A 15893-nucleotide genomic window follows, 5' to 3' on the forward strand; every position below is an offset into this window, starting at 1 on the left:
CAACAGAAATAAAAGGAAGAATAATAGCTCTTCCCCCATTAAAGTTGGAAATTACTTAGTTTTAGTTTAGTTGTTAGGGTCTGATTCTGGCAAGCAGGGGAGCTCAACACCTTTTGGGATCAGGACCTTATAATGGACATAATGTGCAAAAGTAAAAAGTAATAAGATTTTAAAAAGTAAATCAAGCTTTTAACTAAGCATTCAACTCCAGCAAAATTACTACAGCTACTTAGGTTTTATGAGGGAAGGTACTATAACTGCTTCCTTCCATTAAGATAATACAGACAATTCCATCAGTGAAACAAACGCTAATACTGTACACCTCTCCTGTTCAGCAACATTCACGCTAGTGTCTTCACAGACACATGCAAAAACTTTCCATTTTATAGTGTTTTTACTACTATTGTAAATGTGCTTTAGCAATTGCAGGTAGGCACAGTTTACGAAATGTAGTAAAAGTGTATTTTTGTAACTTTTATGTAGTACTTGCTCTCAAGAATTCTGTACTTAAGCCCTGTTTCAAATGCTATGCTCTAGCATGGTAGCAATTTGTATGTATTTTGGAACATACATACTTTGAATGTACACATAGTTATTGTTCCATTTATATGTTTAAGATTTAACTTTGCAGTAACTAGAAAAAATGTCCACAGCACTCGAAACCAGGCCATAGTTTGTTTTCTAACAACCTTCACTTAATGCTTTTCTTGAGCAAAACTGTCTTGATATGCAATAGCTTTTGCTACAAAAGAGAAGCCTGCAGTCATCTGAGTCAAACCCTGATTTCTGATAGTATTTTAACTACTGTATATTGTAAAGGTAATCTGAAAAGCTTTTTACCTGCTAAGACTTGGCCTCAGGGTCCTGTGTCTGCCCCCCAACAGAGTATTTTCCTTCACTTGATCTAGGTGTAAGGGACGTTACCCAGTGGTAGTCTTGGGTCTATATGACCAAAGCACTTGGAAAATTTCGCACTGGCTCCCTTTTTTAGTTTACTGATTTATTGGGGCAGCGGAGGTGCGTGTGTGTGTTTGTATATATGTCGGGGACTCCTGAGGCATCCAAATGAAGGGGCAGATGGGCAAGGATTCAACAGAAGCTTGAGGGAGTTGTAATAAGAGGCAGTCAGAGGAGGGTGTGGTCATGGGTATATAGAGCTGGGGTAGGGTTGCCAGGCGTCTGGTTTTTGCCCAGTCAAAAATAGACACTGGCAGCTCTGGTCGGCCCTTAAAAGTCCAGTCAGTGGTGCAGCGGGGACCCGGGGCTAAGGCAGGCTCCCTACCTGCCCTATCTCCACGTTGCCCCCAGAAGCAGCCACCAGATCCCTGCGACCCCTAGGCGCTGGGTCGGCCAGGGACTGGGAGGCTCCATGCGCTGCCCTGTCCCCCAGCGCCGGCTCCACAGCTCCCATTGGCCAGGAACCACGACCAATGGAGCTGCAGGGAGCGGCGCCTGTGGGTGCAAAGGCAGTGCGCACTGCGCAGAGCCACCTGGCTGCCCATGTGCCTAGAGCCTTCAGGGACCTGGTGGCCGCTTCCTTGGAGCTGCGGTAAGAGCTGCTGGGATCCCACACCCCAACCCCTTGCCCCAGCCCGGAGTCCCCTCCTGCATCCTCGGCCCCATCCCAGAGCCCACACCCCCAGCCAGAGCCCTCACCCCTCTGCACCCCAACCCCCTGCCCCAGCCCATCCCCCCCTCCTGCACCCCAAACCCCTCATCCCTGGCCCCATCCCAGAGCCCACCGCCCCAGCCCAGAGCCCACACCTCCTCCTCCACTCTGAACCCCTCGGCCCCAGCCCGGAGCCCTCTCCTGCACCCCAAACCACTCATCCTTGGGCCTCCCCCAGAGCCTGCACCCCCAGCCCAGAGCCCATACCCCTCTCATACTGCAACCTCATGCCCCAGCCCGGTGAAAGTGAGTGAGGGTGGGGAAGAGTGAGTGATGGAGGGAGGGGGGATGGAGCGAGTGGGGGTGGGGCCGCAGTGAAGGGGCGGGGCCTGCCTGTTCGGTTTTGTGTGATTGGAAAGTTGGCAACTCTAAGCTGGGGAGGGAGAACCCAACATCGAGTAAGCTGGACATGGCCTCTGTGTGCATGTTACTTTGTGTGGAGCCCAATATTACCTAAAGTTGTCCCTCTTCTTGGCTCTTACTGTGGAAATACAGAACCCTAAACTCATACTTTGGCAAGTAAGTAAAAGAAGTAGTGATTTTCAACTACATTGTTTTAAAATACATTCATTTTTCATTTTGTACCTGTCCATGTACAGATAAACCCTGATTACCCGAAATTCTGAAAAATCAGACTAAATGCCAGTTTTGGTTCATCTGCATTCCAGAGTATATCTGTACCCTGGTACAGAGTGGGGATCTTTTGAAATAAACCCTCTATTTATCTTTAAAACTGCCAATTAGTTGAAACTTCCAGAATGAGTATTAGCACTGTAACCTATTTACAGTGGTTCCTCTTTAAATCTTTTCAATTGTCTTTGTAACTGAACAACATTCCCTTAGTATTCCGAGCAATCTCTAAGTATGCCCAATACTACGTATGAAAAGTTAGGGGATACTGCAAATATCACATTAATGTTACGTGGACGGCAAAAGGCAAAACTGAAATGTTTTTATTCCGCTGTGTTTATTCTACTTCCCTAAGTACAACCATAAGGGATCAAATACCTGGTTTGAAAGACTGTCAAGCTAATGGGAACCAGATTATAAATCACTACCGGTAGGGAGCAGGTGGATCATACACCATATGCTCAAACAGCAATTGAGGAGTTGGTTTTTTTTAAAATATAGATTTCAGAGAATTTGCAAAGCCCGTGCCATTTAGTTTGCTCCATCTTTACTGCCATTCAGTAGCCACAAGAGTTAGCTTTTGTATTTAGTGACCTACTTTTGTTGTGACTGCAAATTCTTTGCAGTATTTTGGCACTTTCTGCAACCCCCCCAAATTTAGGACTTTTTGGTAGCTTGTTACATTTTCTCCCCTCTGTGACAATGTGATGTGCTGCCTCAGTTGGAAAATCCTTATTGTGCTACAAACATCTCCCTGCTGGCAGTACTAGTATTGGTTGCTAGAATTGTTACTAGAGTTTGAATCCAAGAAAGCCCATGAGGGAAGACCTTCCAAACACAATCCAGTTTAATGAGTCATGTGACCCAAACCAGTTCCACTCTAATGCCCTCTTTAGTGGCTAATGGTTTTTGAACTACTGAGCCACTAGGAATTGGCTGAGACAGGTTCATGTGGCCCTGTGGCCTAAAACAGAAGCCTCAGCACTGAGTAAATCTGGCACTTCAGCACACTGAGGGCAAAAGGAGACATTTAAACTTGTTCCACACCTAATGCAGAGTTTGGGGCACATTTCCTGGCTCTTCTGCTGCTTTTTAGGCTTGTCAGCCACACTGTAGGAAAACAAAAATCATGGGAAAAAAAAAAAGACTAAGTAAAAATGGCATCAAAATAAATGTAAACAAAAATACTTTTCAAACCCTCTCTGGAACACCAGAGGAGGAACAGTACCCAATAGCATTCTGAACAAAAAACGAAGGGCCTGATCCTACAGACCCTTACAACCATGTGTAGAGTTTACTACTGTGAGTAGCTCCATAGAGTAAGCACTCTGGGTCTGACTATACAAACATAAGCACGTGAGAAGTTCCCTCAAGTTTAATGGGACTTGCTTTCATGTATGACTTTTTGTAGAGGATCTGCCTAGAATTTTTTTTAATTGAATGTGAGTGACACTAAAAAAAAAAAAATAAAAAAAAAAAAAAAAAAAAAAAGAGTAAAATGGGTCTTACTTTAGTCTAAGATGGCAGCCGCTGTTATTCTGCAACTGACTGAAAAAGGGTCATATAATCCTGTTTGCTAAAATACAGTAGACTTAGCAGAAGCTGGGTATATTAATGCTTGGAAACGGTTATAATAAATGAGACAGTCTGAACTGTTTAAGCTCCTAGAGAAAGGTTGGCCCTTGGATTGAAAAGGGGATGAGTACAGGGAAGGAATGACCAAAAAGCCTCCTCATCAATCTCTTTTTAAACTCACAGGACAATAGTTTTCTCTAAACTTCAACTCCAAGAGAAGCCTCAATATCTAGATCCCCAACTACACTTTTCGGTTTGAAATGAGCAGCCTCCATACACTTATACTAAGCATTCTTGCCTCATGGTAGATGCTGGCTGCATTAAGTGACATAATCAGAAGTCTAACATTTGTGTACGAGTGGTGCTACAATACTCTGCCCTTCTGTACTGCCTTCCATCCGAGAACTTCAAAGTGCTTCCCAGACATAAATGCATTAAATCTCCCAATACCTTGTGAGGAAAGAAAGTATGAAACAGACACATAGGAGGAGTTACTGACATACAGGGGTCACAGATTAAGCCACTGGCAGTGTTGGGAGTATAACCCAGATCTCTTTGGCTCCCTTTCCTATACCTTAGTCAACTCCTCACATTTCCCTTGACAGTACTGTATAATATCAACCACATCAGCAGTGCATCCATCTGGTAACTCCATCCTGATCCAGAAAACTGCTCTGCAGACAAGGGCAGTATTAGCTTTTGTGGGCCTTATGTGAGGTAACAATTTAACGGCCCCATCCACTTCCACATACTACCCTCTTGTGTTTGGATTCTCCTTCTCCACCTCTACCAGATCCATGACATCCCTCCTTAACTCCCATCTGCCTGTGATGCTCCTCCTCTTCCAACCCTTTCCCTCACCTATTTGCAAAGCTCTAGGGCCCCTGGTTACCATCTCTACATGGACAGGGAAACCAGAAGCTGGAGGTGAAGTACAACTTCTCAAGTGGAGAACTGAACAGCATAGAAATTTTGATGTTTGAAGAGCCTACAGGACTCAGATGACTGTGGACAGGGAACTGGGGATGGTAGTCTGCTTGGTGGGCCAGGTGTACATGTACGTGATGTAGAAGAGTGACAGAGTTATGATTTTGTGTTTGGAAGTAGGTATTTAAAATCTGGAGGATATTCTTTATCAGATTAGAACAATTTCAAAACAGATTACATTTTAGACCTAAACAGTTTGATACGGTCCCTTTAACATACTTTCTAGTGACACATTACTTATAAAAAAGCATTAATACTTTGTTTTATTTCATTAAAGACATTAGAACAAAGCAACTTACCAAGGTTGTTGTCTGTTAACACCTCTTTAACCCTCTTCGTAATGCCATATGTGTCCAATTCAGGAGAGACAGCAACCAGTTCTTGAATGCTAAGTGCTGAATGGCCCGAGAGAGGCAAAGGTGTTGTCGACTGGGATTCAGAAACAGGAGGCTCACTTGATTCTTGTGGTTTGCCATCTTTACTTGTCTCTATAGCAGGACAGGGTTGCTGTACCAATTCAGTCAGACTCTTTACTGATTCACTGGAACTCATGGGAGACTCAGGAGCAGGACTGCAACTGGCAGAGGTCTTTGGAGTGCTTTCTGTAATTAAAAAAGGAGAAAAACTGACTATGGCATAATTATCTTGCAATCAAAGCATTACAACTATCTTCCTTCTCGTTTATATTCTACATACTTTAACTAATGCCCAGGTATGCAAAAAGTACAGCAAAATGCTGCTTTTAAGGGCTAGGCTACGGAAAGATTTCATTTTAAAACTACGTTATTTTGTAATTTTACTATTTGATTAATCTCTGTTTTTTCAGAGAGGCAGGATATATAAATGCAACAGAAAAATAAAACTAATAATTAATTAAGGTTCAATATTGTGGAGGGCTGCAAGAAACTCACTTGGCTATAAGAATTCAAGGTATTGTCTTCTGTGTCATTTTCTTACAAAATATTGATGTGTCAATTATTATAGAGGAATATACTTCATAAGTAAACATGGTGTTTGAATGCAATCACAATAAAATGGGGGTATTGAAGGCAATAAAAGTCTTAACAATAAAAGCTTTTACCATACTGTATTTAGGGAAGTCTTCCTGACACATTCACAAAAACTGCTCTCTCAACCAAAGTAATTGAATTTTTTTTAATAGTTTATGAAAGATGCAAAAGAGACAGACATAAAAGGAGAGCAAGTTCTATATAAATCTTTAAGGCAGTAAGAGTCCTACAAATCTAATTTCTTCTCTCTGCTCACCCCCGACTCGTCATACAATAGAATATAAAACCCAGCAAATGTTATTTTTGTATCAGGAACAGCAAAGGAATTGTACTGTAAATTTGCCCCGATTCACCCATGCAAGGGACCAATCTGGCAGATCATCCATCTTGTTCACTGTACACTGTCAGGGATGGCATGAATTCCCTACATGATAAACAGATTTCTTCTCAGGTCTGTGTCCTTTAACCCACATCAAGGTCAAAATTATGGCTGCCTGGCTAATAAACTGCACAGCAATGGTTCAAGTTCCTTCTAATTTTGTCCCTTGTGCCACTTAAACAAATCTTAGTAAATAACTAGAGCAGCTGCAAATTTCCTATGCAATTTTCCATACATGCACTGCAAACCACACATATACAGTACAGTAAAAACCAAAACACCTCACAGAGGACTAAACAAAAGCATTCACCAGTGTCTGTTTTTTCATCCTGCTACTGCAGACATCAAAGATAAAACAACATATCTCTCGCCTATCACTGAAATGTAGTATGTTGCTGACAGAGTGGATTAGTTACATTTTTTTTTGTTTATTTTTACATATTAACAGCCTCCTGGGATTTTGTTTTTAAGAGCAACCAACCTTTTTATTTACTCAAAAAGGTAAGAATATCTGAATCTGATTTTGGAATGCAACACAAAGGAAAACAACCGGTCTATTCTAGGAGCACTCAGTGTATCGTGATTTCAAACTACGTATGATGCACACATCATAGATTTTTATATCCTCTAAAACAGGTATGACTTTTGTATGCACACCCCTTCTAAGATCATCATTACACTATATGCTGAGAAAAATAACAAAAGGTTGAAGGATCAGGTACACGGCTTTTTAGTGCAACATTAGAGATGAGAAATCAAGTACTCTAAAGCTGGAGTCTGCCTGTGCAGGGTTGTGTCAGCTGCAGGGGTGCTGGAAGAATTTGTACAGTGGGGGTGCTGAGAAGCCATTGAACCAAACTGCAAACCCTGTACATGACGGAAACCATTACTAGACAAGGGGGGCGGCAGCCCCCTAGTTCCAGCACTTATGGTCAGCTGAGCAGTATGTTTCCAAGAAGGCTGCCTGCCTTCTTGTACTGTAGAATATAAGCTTTTACATAACCCCGCACATTCACCCCCCCAAAAATTGTCTATTCTTTATATGGCTGTTTTCAAATGTGAATTGAATATAATCAGTGAAATGATATCGGCTGAATGTGCAGACAACCGGAATCATTTGAGAAGAGTGATCAGAGCCCCTTCATCACTGAAGCCTACAGATGACAGTTGAGATGTCGACATGGTTAACTACCTCACAGTTGATCAAAACAGCCAAGAAGAGAGAGAAACGATCATATTACAAAGATCTGCACAGTTAATCTGGATCGCATCTGATGCAGCTGGAGCGTGGCTTGTGGACCAAGCTTGGGAGGGTCCCACTATTCTCCTTGCATATAAACTCTTCATAAATTAAGAAATTCCAAAAGTTAAGGTTTCTACTGCAACCAAGAGTGTGGGATAAGAACATATAAAGCTATATAAATAAATAAATGTAAAATAAGTCAACATTGCTCATCTGCTTTCTATTTTTGTTTTCTTTCTTAAATGTGAATTAATTATATTATTTTTATAACCTAAAAAATTGAAAGCTATCCAATATGGTTGTGTTAATGCTGCAGAAAAATACCTACATTTCGGAATTTCCTGACCAGTGATAGTTTGATTGCTCAACCGTAATGCTGATATTTATATTTAATTCCTGTGATTTAAGAAAAAAAATAAATACTGCAAAATTGCATTCCACTCTGAATTGAGAGAATACGACTTGACTCTGGTTGAGCACACTGCAAAGCTGGCTGAGAACAATATATCAACCTCCTCATTATTACATGAACCACAGATTTATGTTCTGTGGTTGTGCATTCCCTATTGCAGTTGATGAAGCCACAACATGCTTAAAAGTGGGTATTTTTCAATCCAACCTCCTCTATGCATTCCTTCCCCTTTTTCTCCTGAGCATCAGCACCAAAGTTCTACAGAACACCACAGAGTCTGAAGCACTGCTCAGAGCTCTTGCTTTCATTCATCAGTTTTGGTTGTACATTCTACTGGACCTAGTAATGGATTTTTCTGTTCTTCTCTCCCGACGGCTGGATTTTCTGACCCTCGGCAATGTCAGTCTGCCATTTTTCTGTACAGAACTCTACCACATTCTCCAATCCTAAGGTGATAACAGTTCTGAAAAGCTTATTTAATGCATTTCCTCCGGTGTGAGAGTCACTTTCTTCTGGAATTTGAATGTGATACTTAAACAGTTGGTGGAACAATCAGTATGTCTAAATCAGTAGTTTTCAACCAGGAGTCCACAGACTATGGCTAAGATTTCCAAAGAGGTTTGCACCTCCATTTGTTAAGGGTTGGCACATGAAAAAAAGGTTGAAAACCACTTGTCTAAATGAATTAGATGATGTATAAATTCCTGCTATGATTGAGTGAGGATTTTGGTACTAGCGTGTTGGAGTGCATTCCACCAGATCCAAGACAGCCGCTACTGCATATCTCTGAAATGTCATACCTTTATATAGTATTACTCTATGGATCTAATTCATAGGTCAGATGCTGCATTTGAAAGAACATTTCTGCAATATCTTTTTAGTTGAGAGTCCCTGTTTGGTCAGGGATTGGGTCTGCTTGCTCATCACCTAAAGTGGGGAATGACAGAGGCAATGCTTGGAAATGAAAACTACAGCCCCTTACAAAGAACCACCACAGCTAGTACAGATGATTGCTATGTTGAATCACATTATCCTTCCCCACAGTTTCAGAGAGTATTACAATGGATTCTGATTTAGTGGAAGGAACTGAGCGTCAGGTGGATCTGCGCTGGGCACACACACAGAGATATAATGTCCAATGGATACTCCCAACAATAACGTCCTGAGCATCAGCACCAAATGTATACATTCTTCATGGAGAGTGTTATCAATGACTATCATGAATGATTAGAAGATACTATTACAGCCAAACTTTGATTACTTGAATCTCAATTAACTAAACTAAACTTCCCATTCCTCCAAAGGTCAGATGTACCACTTTAAGACGGAGTGGATGATTGGGGGAGCCAGCCCAGCAAGCACTGAAGTCTCTCCAGAGTCCTTAAAACCTGCAGGTTCAGCAGGACTTCAGGGTATAAGTCTCACTTCAGGTAAAAGGACAAATGGATCTGAATCTTACTTTCACGGCTTTTACATGGGTCTAACTCCATTGAATTCAATGGACTTATTCTAGATTTACAGTGATGTAAAATAAGAATTAGACCTATTGTGCATAAGTCTTCAAAGTTTGCTGAACTCACCCCCACACATCGTCTGAAAATTGTGGGCATGCTTGAAATTTACATAAACCTGGGATTCTCTTGTACATGCTCAAAGGAAGGATTTCCCTTTTTCTTCGTGTGGACTATGCGGGGGATTATATCCTACAATTGCAGGAGGCTGGATGGGATAATCTAACAGATTTGTGATGTATGTTATTTTGATTCTTTCAACTACAAGTAGCTTTTACAGCAGCATGTCCTCAACTGCCCTAGCTGTGCACTAACACTGCCCAGATCTACAGAAGATAGCCAACAGGAGGTTCATCCTGGAGAGGAACGGAACTAGGTTAGAACAACACAGATACTGGTGTTCAGAGACTTGCAGGTAGTGCTTGACTTGACTAGTTACAAACTCTTTAGAATAGCATGAACTTCAGCATGACTGGATGAGGGGAAAGCAGTGGATGTGTTATTCCTTGACTTTAGCAAAGCTTTTGATACGGTCTCCCACAGTATTCTTGCCGCCAAGTTAAAGAAGAATGGGCTGGATGAATGGACTGTAAGGTGGATAGAAAGCTGGCTAGATCGTCGGGCTCAACGGGTAGTGATCAATGGCTCCATGTCTAGGTGGCAGCCAATGGCAGGGATGATTTAGTTGGGAATTGGTCCTGCTTTGAGCAGGGGGTTGGACTAGATGACCTCCTGAGGTCCCTTCCAACCCTGATATTCTATGATTCTATGACTGAGATACTAGGCATGGAAGTATCCCCTCCAAAAGAGGTAAATGGATGATGGTGCAGTGTTAAAACACTAGGTGATGGATGCAACCTTGTCAATCCCAGAAGCATGAAATTCTAGAAGGTGACATATCCTGGTGGGATGTCTACAACATGGCTCCTTAAACAGAATTGTTTGTATTTCTTTTGAGAACTATGGATCCCAGGAAGCACCAAACATTTTGATTCAAGCTACGCTCCAATTTCTACAGGCATGGCAACAAGTAGTTTCCTTCCCTTTTGTCCTTTTGCCAAGACAACATAATCCAAAGCCTTTTGGTAGGACAAGAGCGATCTGGACCAAAATCATCTGAGTTCTCAGAGCAAAATAAAAATTGACTGTATCGAGACTTTTTCTGTGGCACATTTGACTTCCAGAAAGAAGTACTCAGTCCTATATTAGCTCAACAATAATGGAGTGAATAAGTGGTTGAATGTGTGTTACTGCCAAAAGACTGATGGTGAATAAAGTACAAAACATGGAGATGTTGGGGGAAAGACCATCTGAAACACAGAAGGTATTCAGGGGCCTCTCAAAGGATTGAGAACAATATTATATTCTGAAGGCAGCAGGCAGACAACAGCTGCCTTAAGTTTTAGACAGAAGTGGATTGAAAAAGCAGATCCATTATAATTTTCAGAGACAAATCTCTGCAGTTTGTCCAATCCACTATTTAAATTTCAGTACACAGCCCTCTCTATACAGTAATAACCTACATTCCATTTAGTGTTCATTTGAGCAGTCAGGATAAAGTCATTTCTTATTATCTCCCCACTGTGTAAAAAACAGCTTGAAGGTAGGAAGTCAGCAAGCATTTTCACCAAAAAGTAATTATTGTAAGTGACATTTTTACTGCTGGCATGCCATAAGGCGAACTGTGCATTTGGAAGGACAAGTTGCTGAAACAAAATGACAGGGTACTCTGTGACATTCCGACAATAACCCAAACATTATTTAACTGGCGGTTGGTTTGATGCACCACTTTTCATAATGTCCATAGCTCAGGCTTCAGGTCCATACCAAACTAGTCATATTCAAGTTACTTATAAATGAATATCAGAACAACAACATAGGGCACGTAGCAGTGGGAGGATACAATACTCTAGTTATTTCTTCTATGGCAAATTATTATAGAAGAGGAAGACAGATAAATATCAACAAAGGATTCTCTCACCACCTCCCAGAAGAGCATTTGATATCCGAGAGCCTGTTTTTACCCACAGGTGAGTTGATGGGCAACAAACAGATTTGGACAGGTTGCCCAAGATCAAAGTGGCTCATACTGAGACTGGATTAGCTCCTAGTTTTTCCTGTCTAATTATTTGTTTGTATGATCTCTCCATTTTAAAGATTAAAAACCAGAGTAAGTTGGGCCTACTCTCACTGATGTATCTTTAGGGCCTTGTCCATTTCCAAGTGAAGTCAACGGCAAGATTCCCACTGAGTTATGCATTCAGTTTTCTGGCATCTGAAAATTTCATGCAGAATTTGGTCTCCATTTTTCTACACTGTGATTTTAACTTCTGCATAGGAATTTATGTCTTCACAGGCTCTTCCAAAACACAGTAATGAGCTTTTTGTGCACCAGTGGTGAAATGAAACACAAGTTTGATCTACGTGAGTAATAAATCAGCTAAGCATTTGTGGCACAATACTACAGTAAAGCCCTCTTATGACTAATTAATAGTACTGATCTATGAACATTGAATATTTTCTCAGAGGTAGTGTTTTAATGGATGTGTTTTCAATGAGTGAACCTTGCCTATTTGCACATTAATATGGCTTATGAAAATAAGCCACCTCTCCAGAGCCTAAATGTGTGAGAGAGACACATACAATAATGTAAAGCAAGTATGTGTATAAATTCATGGTAGTGAATGCCAGCTATTGTTAAGATTATAGATTTCCCTGGATGATTGTTGTGTGGTGGTGGTAGTGTTTACTGCAAATGTTATAACTGAAAAAAACTCTTATGTCTGAAACTTTCCAGGCTTGGTCTTGCCTCAGAGGTGAATTTTTGTGGGTGACAGAAAAAATCTGAAAAAAATCCCTTCAGCCATATTTGTGTGGTTTTAAAAGAAAAAAAAATCAATTTAATTCCTTTAACCAATAATTCAGAAATTACTTAATGAAAACAAAAAAGCCTAGGCTCCTCATGTGGCTGCTACTTCATCTTCTTTACATTCTGGGAACAAAAATGAAAAACAAAGGCCCCTGCCCTGCAAATACTCCTGCTCATGAATGTGTCTAAGGTTACACATGTGCAGAAATGTTTGCAGAATTAGGGCCAAAGGTTGTGACCACTTGAATAAAATTACTTCTGAGCATCGGCAAGGGATTATACGATCTCGCCACAATTTTATGCTGCATTTTCCACGATTTTATGCTCGTTCCACACTTACATTTATATGTTTTCAGCTGCGGTCACCTGAAAACCAGAAATATGTAGCAAACCTAGATGGAGTTCAGAAAAGAGCAACCAAAATGGCAGTTGAAGAGCCTGACATAGGGTGGGCTTTTAATGGGAGTTGGGCATTTAACTTGATTACATACTTTTGAAAATTCAACCCATAGTGCCCAATATTAGTACAAATTAAGTCCCTGCAGAACTCCCTTTGACATTATGTTTGCTAGTAGTGGTGCAGTTCCCAGTGAGTTAGCAGTGGTAAAGGCCCTATTGTAGATCAGGTGCAGGCAGTTTTAAATATAGTATTTCAAGAGCAGAGAAGAAAGTGTCACTTCCTTGGTCTCTATCATACCATCTCTATCTATATGTAGTCCCAAACTGCCTTAATTTATAATGTGATAGGCCAGTGCTCAGTCTAAACGAATATTTTTATCATTGTCTAGCACTGGTACTGGCAAACAGTGAGAAAAGTTCAAGTTTAGGTCTAGACTGCCCCACAGTTCAGACTACACAGCGTGCAGAAAGGTGCTCCACTGTTACTCCCCATGTGAATGCTGTGGGTGCAAACTAAAAGGTGCCTAGTTTGTATTAATGTAGTCCTGTTTAAAGAGGACTAGGTTAATGTGAACTAGGTACCTTTTAGTTCACGCTTGCAGGATCCAAAGGAGGGAGTTGGTGTGCACTGCTATTCACTTACAGATAGCTTATCTAACTGGCTAAAGAATGCTTTGTCCACCCTATGACTTTAAATCAAATTTATAACCAGCCAGAAACATACTTGGCTCCAAACATGATTTGTGTCCACACACAGCATGGATAATATTTTGTTAGCAACTACAGCAGTTAACAGTGTTTTATCCTTACCAGAGGCCTAGGCTGACACATGGTTGCCTTCTTGTGTAACTGGTTCTTCAATGTATTTTGCTGTGGTGGCTATTCCTGTGCTACTTTGGCTAGTCTTCTGTTTCTCAAGACCTCTGTGAGTGTGTCTTCTAGGCAATCTATGCACTATGGTGTAGCTGCTCAGGTGTTCCCTGATGTGCTGATACGAAGAGTTATGCAGCACAGTAAGAATTAATATGCAAACATGGCTGTGAGGGAAGAGATACTGCACTATTGACATAAACCAAAACATATAATATGTAACAAGTTAAGAGGACTGGGCCTCTAACTGGGTACAAAGTTACACTTGTAGTTGCAGAGTTGAGGGGTCCTAAAGAGAATACACCTCTACCCCGATATAACGCGACCCGCTATAACATGAATTCGGATATAACGCGGTAAAGCAGTGTTCGGGGGGGGGGGGGGGGGGCGGCGGGTAGAGCAAAGCAAGTTCAATATAACGCCGTTTCACCTATAACACGGTAAGGTTTTTTGGCTCCCGAGGACAGCGTTATATCGAGGTAGAGGTGTATCTGTAATCACCAATGATGGGCACTGTGAACATCAAGGATGTAGAGAATTACAGTATTTAAGCTTGTACTAATAAGGGTATAACTAGAGGTAATGGGACAAAATTAAGAAAAGAGAAATTTAGGCTACCAGGAAAACCTTCTTGGCAGTGCTATTAGCCTGTGGAATTAGCTGGCACTTTTTAAAAAAAAAAAAAAGATTGGACAAAACTCCAAAAGATATGGTTTAAGGAACACTCCTGAACTGGTCCAGGGATGGACTAGATGATCACTACATTAATGCACTTTTTGAAAAACCGGGAAGAAAACTGAGGGTTTGTGTTAGCATATAGACAATCACAGTTTCTAGAACCACAGCTGAGATAATTTTAGAAGATTATTTTTAAGTTAATTATATAAATTAAAATTCCATTTAACACTCGCATCCTGGCAGGTTTTTAAGACACCATTGTACACCACCAAACACTTTTTAAAAACCTGATTTTTCTGTGTTACCATAGCTCACTACTTCTTCAGAAATCCATATTGATTTAAGAATACAGTAACTGTTAGAAATTATCTTCAGTAACCTTATTACTAAAGCAGCTTGTGTGTAGGAACAGTTTTATTAATGAGTTCCTGAAGATTAAACAAATATCTGTCATAAAAACATCCTACCAAGATGCCAAAAACAAAACTTGTGTTTAAATTGCCTTATTGTAAGCAAAGATTAATCATTATATGACAATTTTTCACCGATTCAATGCTTCTAAGAGGTCCTAACTTAGTTATTATTGTAACATCTTTGCTGATGCTCCAGCTGATGATGAGGTGGTTAGACTAGAACTCAACATGTTATCACCATCATATCCGTTTGGTCCTCTCTCCACCTCAAGCTTCTTAACAAACTTAGATAGAGTATGCAGGTGCTTCTATGAACGTGTTCAGTGTCTTAACCTCGTTTGCCCCTGGATATACAGCTTAAACCAGGTGCAACAGCATCCATATGTCCAGTGTACATCCTGTTCTGTATTGAAGAATATTCCCCCCCCACTAAACAATGTGGACATTCATTTGCTAGGGGCAAGATACTTGAGGGGCTAATATCTGGATTCTTTTTCTCATAAGAAAGGCCAACCCATCACCAGTCATATATGTTGGTATAGCAGATTGCTCTTCATCTTAACAGAAAACGGCTGAATGGACTGTCCCTGCGTGTTACTGTACTAAATGCAAAACCGTTCTGGAGGAGTACTGGCTAAAGTACTGAAAGAAAATGCCATTTACATTATACGCAACAATATTATAAAAGCTATTAAGGTACATTATTTTACACATCCTCATAATCTCTCCATACTGCTTTACTTAATTTGTGATAAAATTGTTGAGAAAGGGTACTTAATGTAGGACAGTCAGTAAAAGTAATTTATCATCTTCCCGCTTCGGTGCTCACGTTATCAGCGAACTCATTTTCTGCATTCATCATGCAATCAGCCTATTATTTGCATATTAATCAGGCAGTGGACCATGAAAGAGCTGCATCCCAGCCAAATGCTGCACTATCTCAGGAGGAACACTCAGTAATTATCATACATCAGTGTTATGATGTGGTAATTGATTATAACATCTTTCTGTTGCCTCTGGGGAGTCCCACTGCTAACCCAGCTTCAGGCATTCTGTGCAGATTTTCTCTCTGAAAAATTAGAGAAACCATTGCTGTCCTTTTACTAGATTTTTTTTACCTTTACAATATGCAGTTTTAGAGCATTTCCAAGTTACCTTTAAAACAAACCAAAAACAAAAAATCTTCACAAGAAAAAATAACTGTCTCAAAACAGGAGATTAAAAACACAATTGTGTTCATTCCTGCTC

At 40.7% G+C, this 15893-nt stretch overlaps 1 protein-coding gene across 2 annotated transcripts in view; it reads right to left on the bottom strand.

Moving 5' to 3' along the window:
• The window catches only part of CUX1 (cut like homeobox 1), a 373050-nt gene that overhangs the window by 72455 nt on the left and 284702 nt on the right, over positions 1 to 15893 (bottom strand). The window contains exon 21 of one of the 2 annotated variants that reach the window (XM_026656512.1): positions 5161 to 5463. The exons of the other annotated variant lie outside the window; for it this stretch is intronic. Within the exon in view, the coding sequence (XP_026512297.1) occupies positions 5161 to 5463 (303 nt within the window). The remainder of the gene's footprint in view (positions 1 to 5160; positions 5464 to 15893) is intronic. 2 annotated transcript variants of the gene reach the window in all.

This window comes from Terrapene carolina, unplaced genomic scaffold (assembly GCF_002925995.2).
Source record: "Terrapene carolina triunguis isolate 2854851 unplaced genomic scaffold, T_m_triunguis-2.0 Scaffold231, whole genome shotgun sequence".
Classification (NCBI taxonomy): domain Eukaryota; kingdom Metazoa; phylum Chordata; order Testudines; family Emydidae; genus Terrapene; species Terrapene triunguis.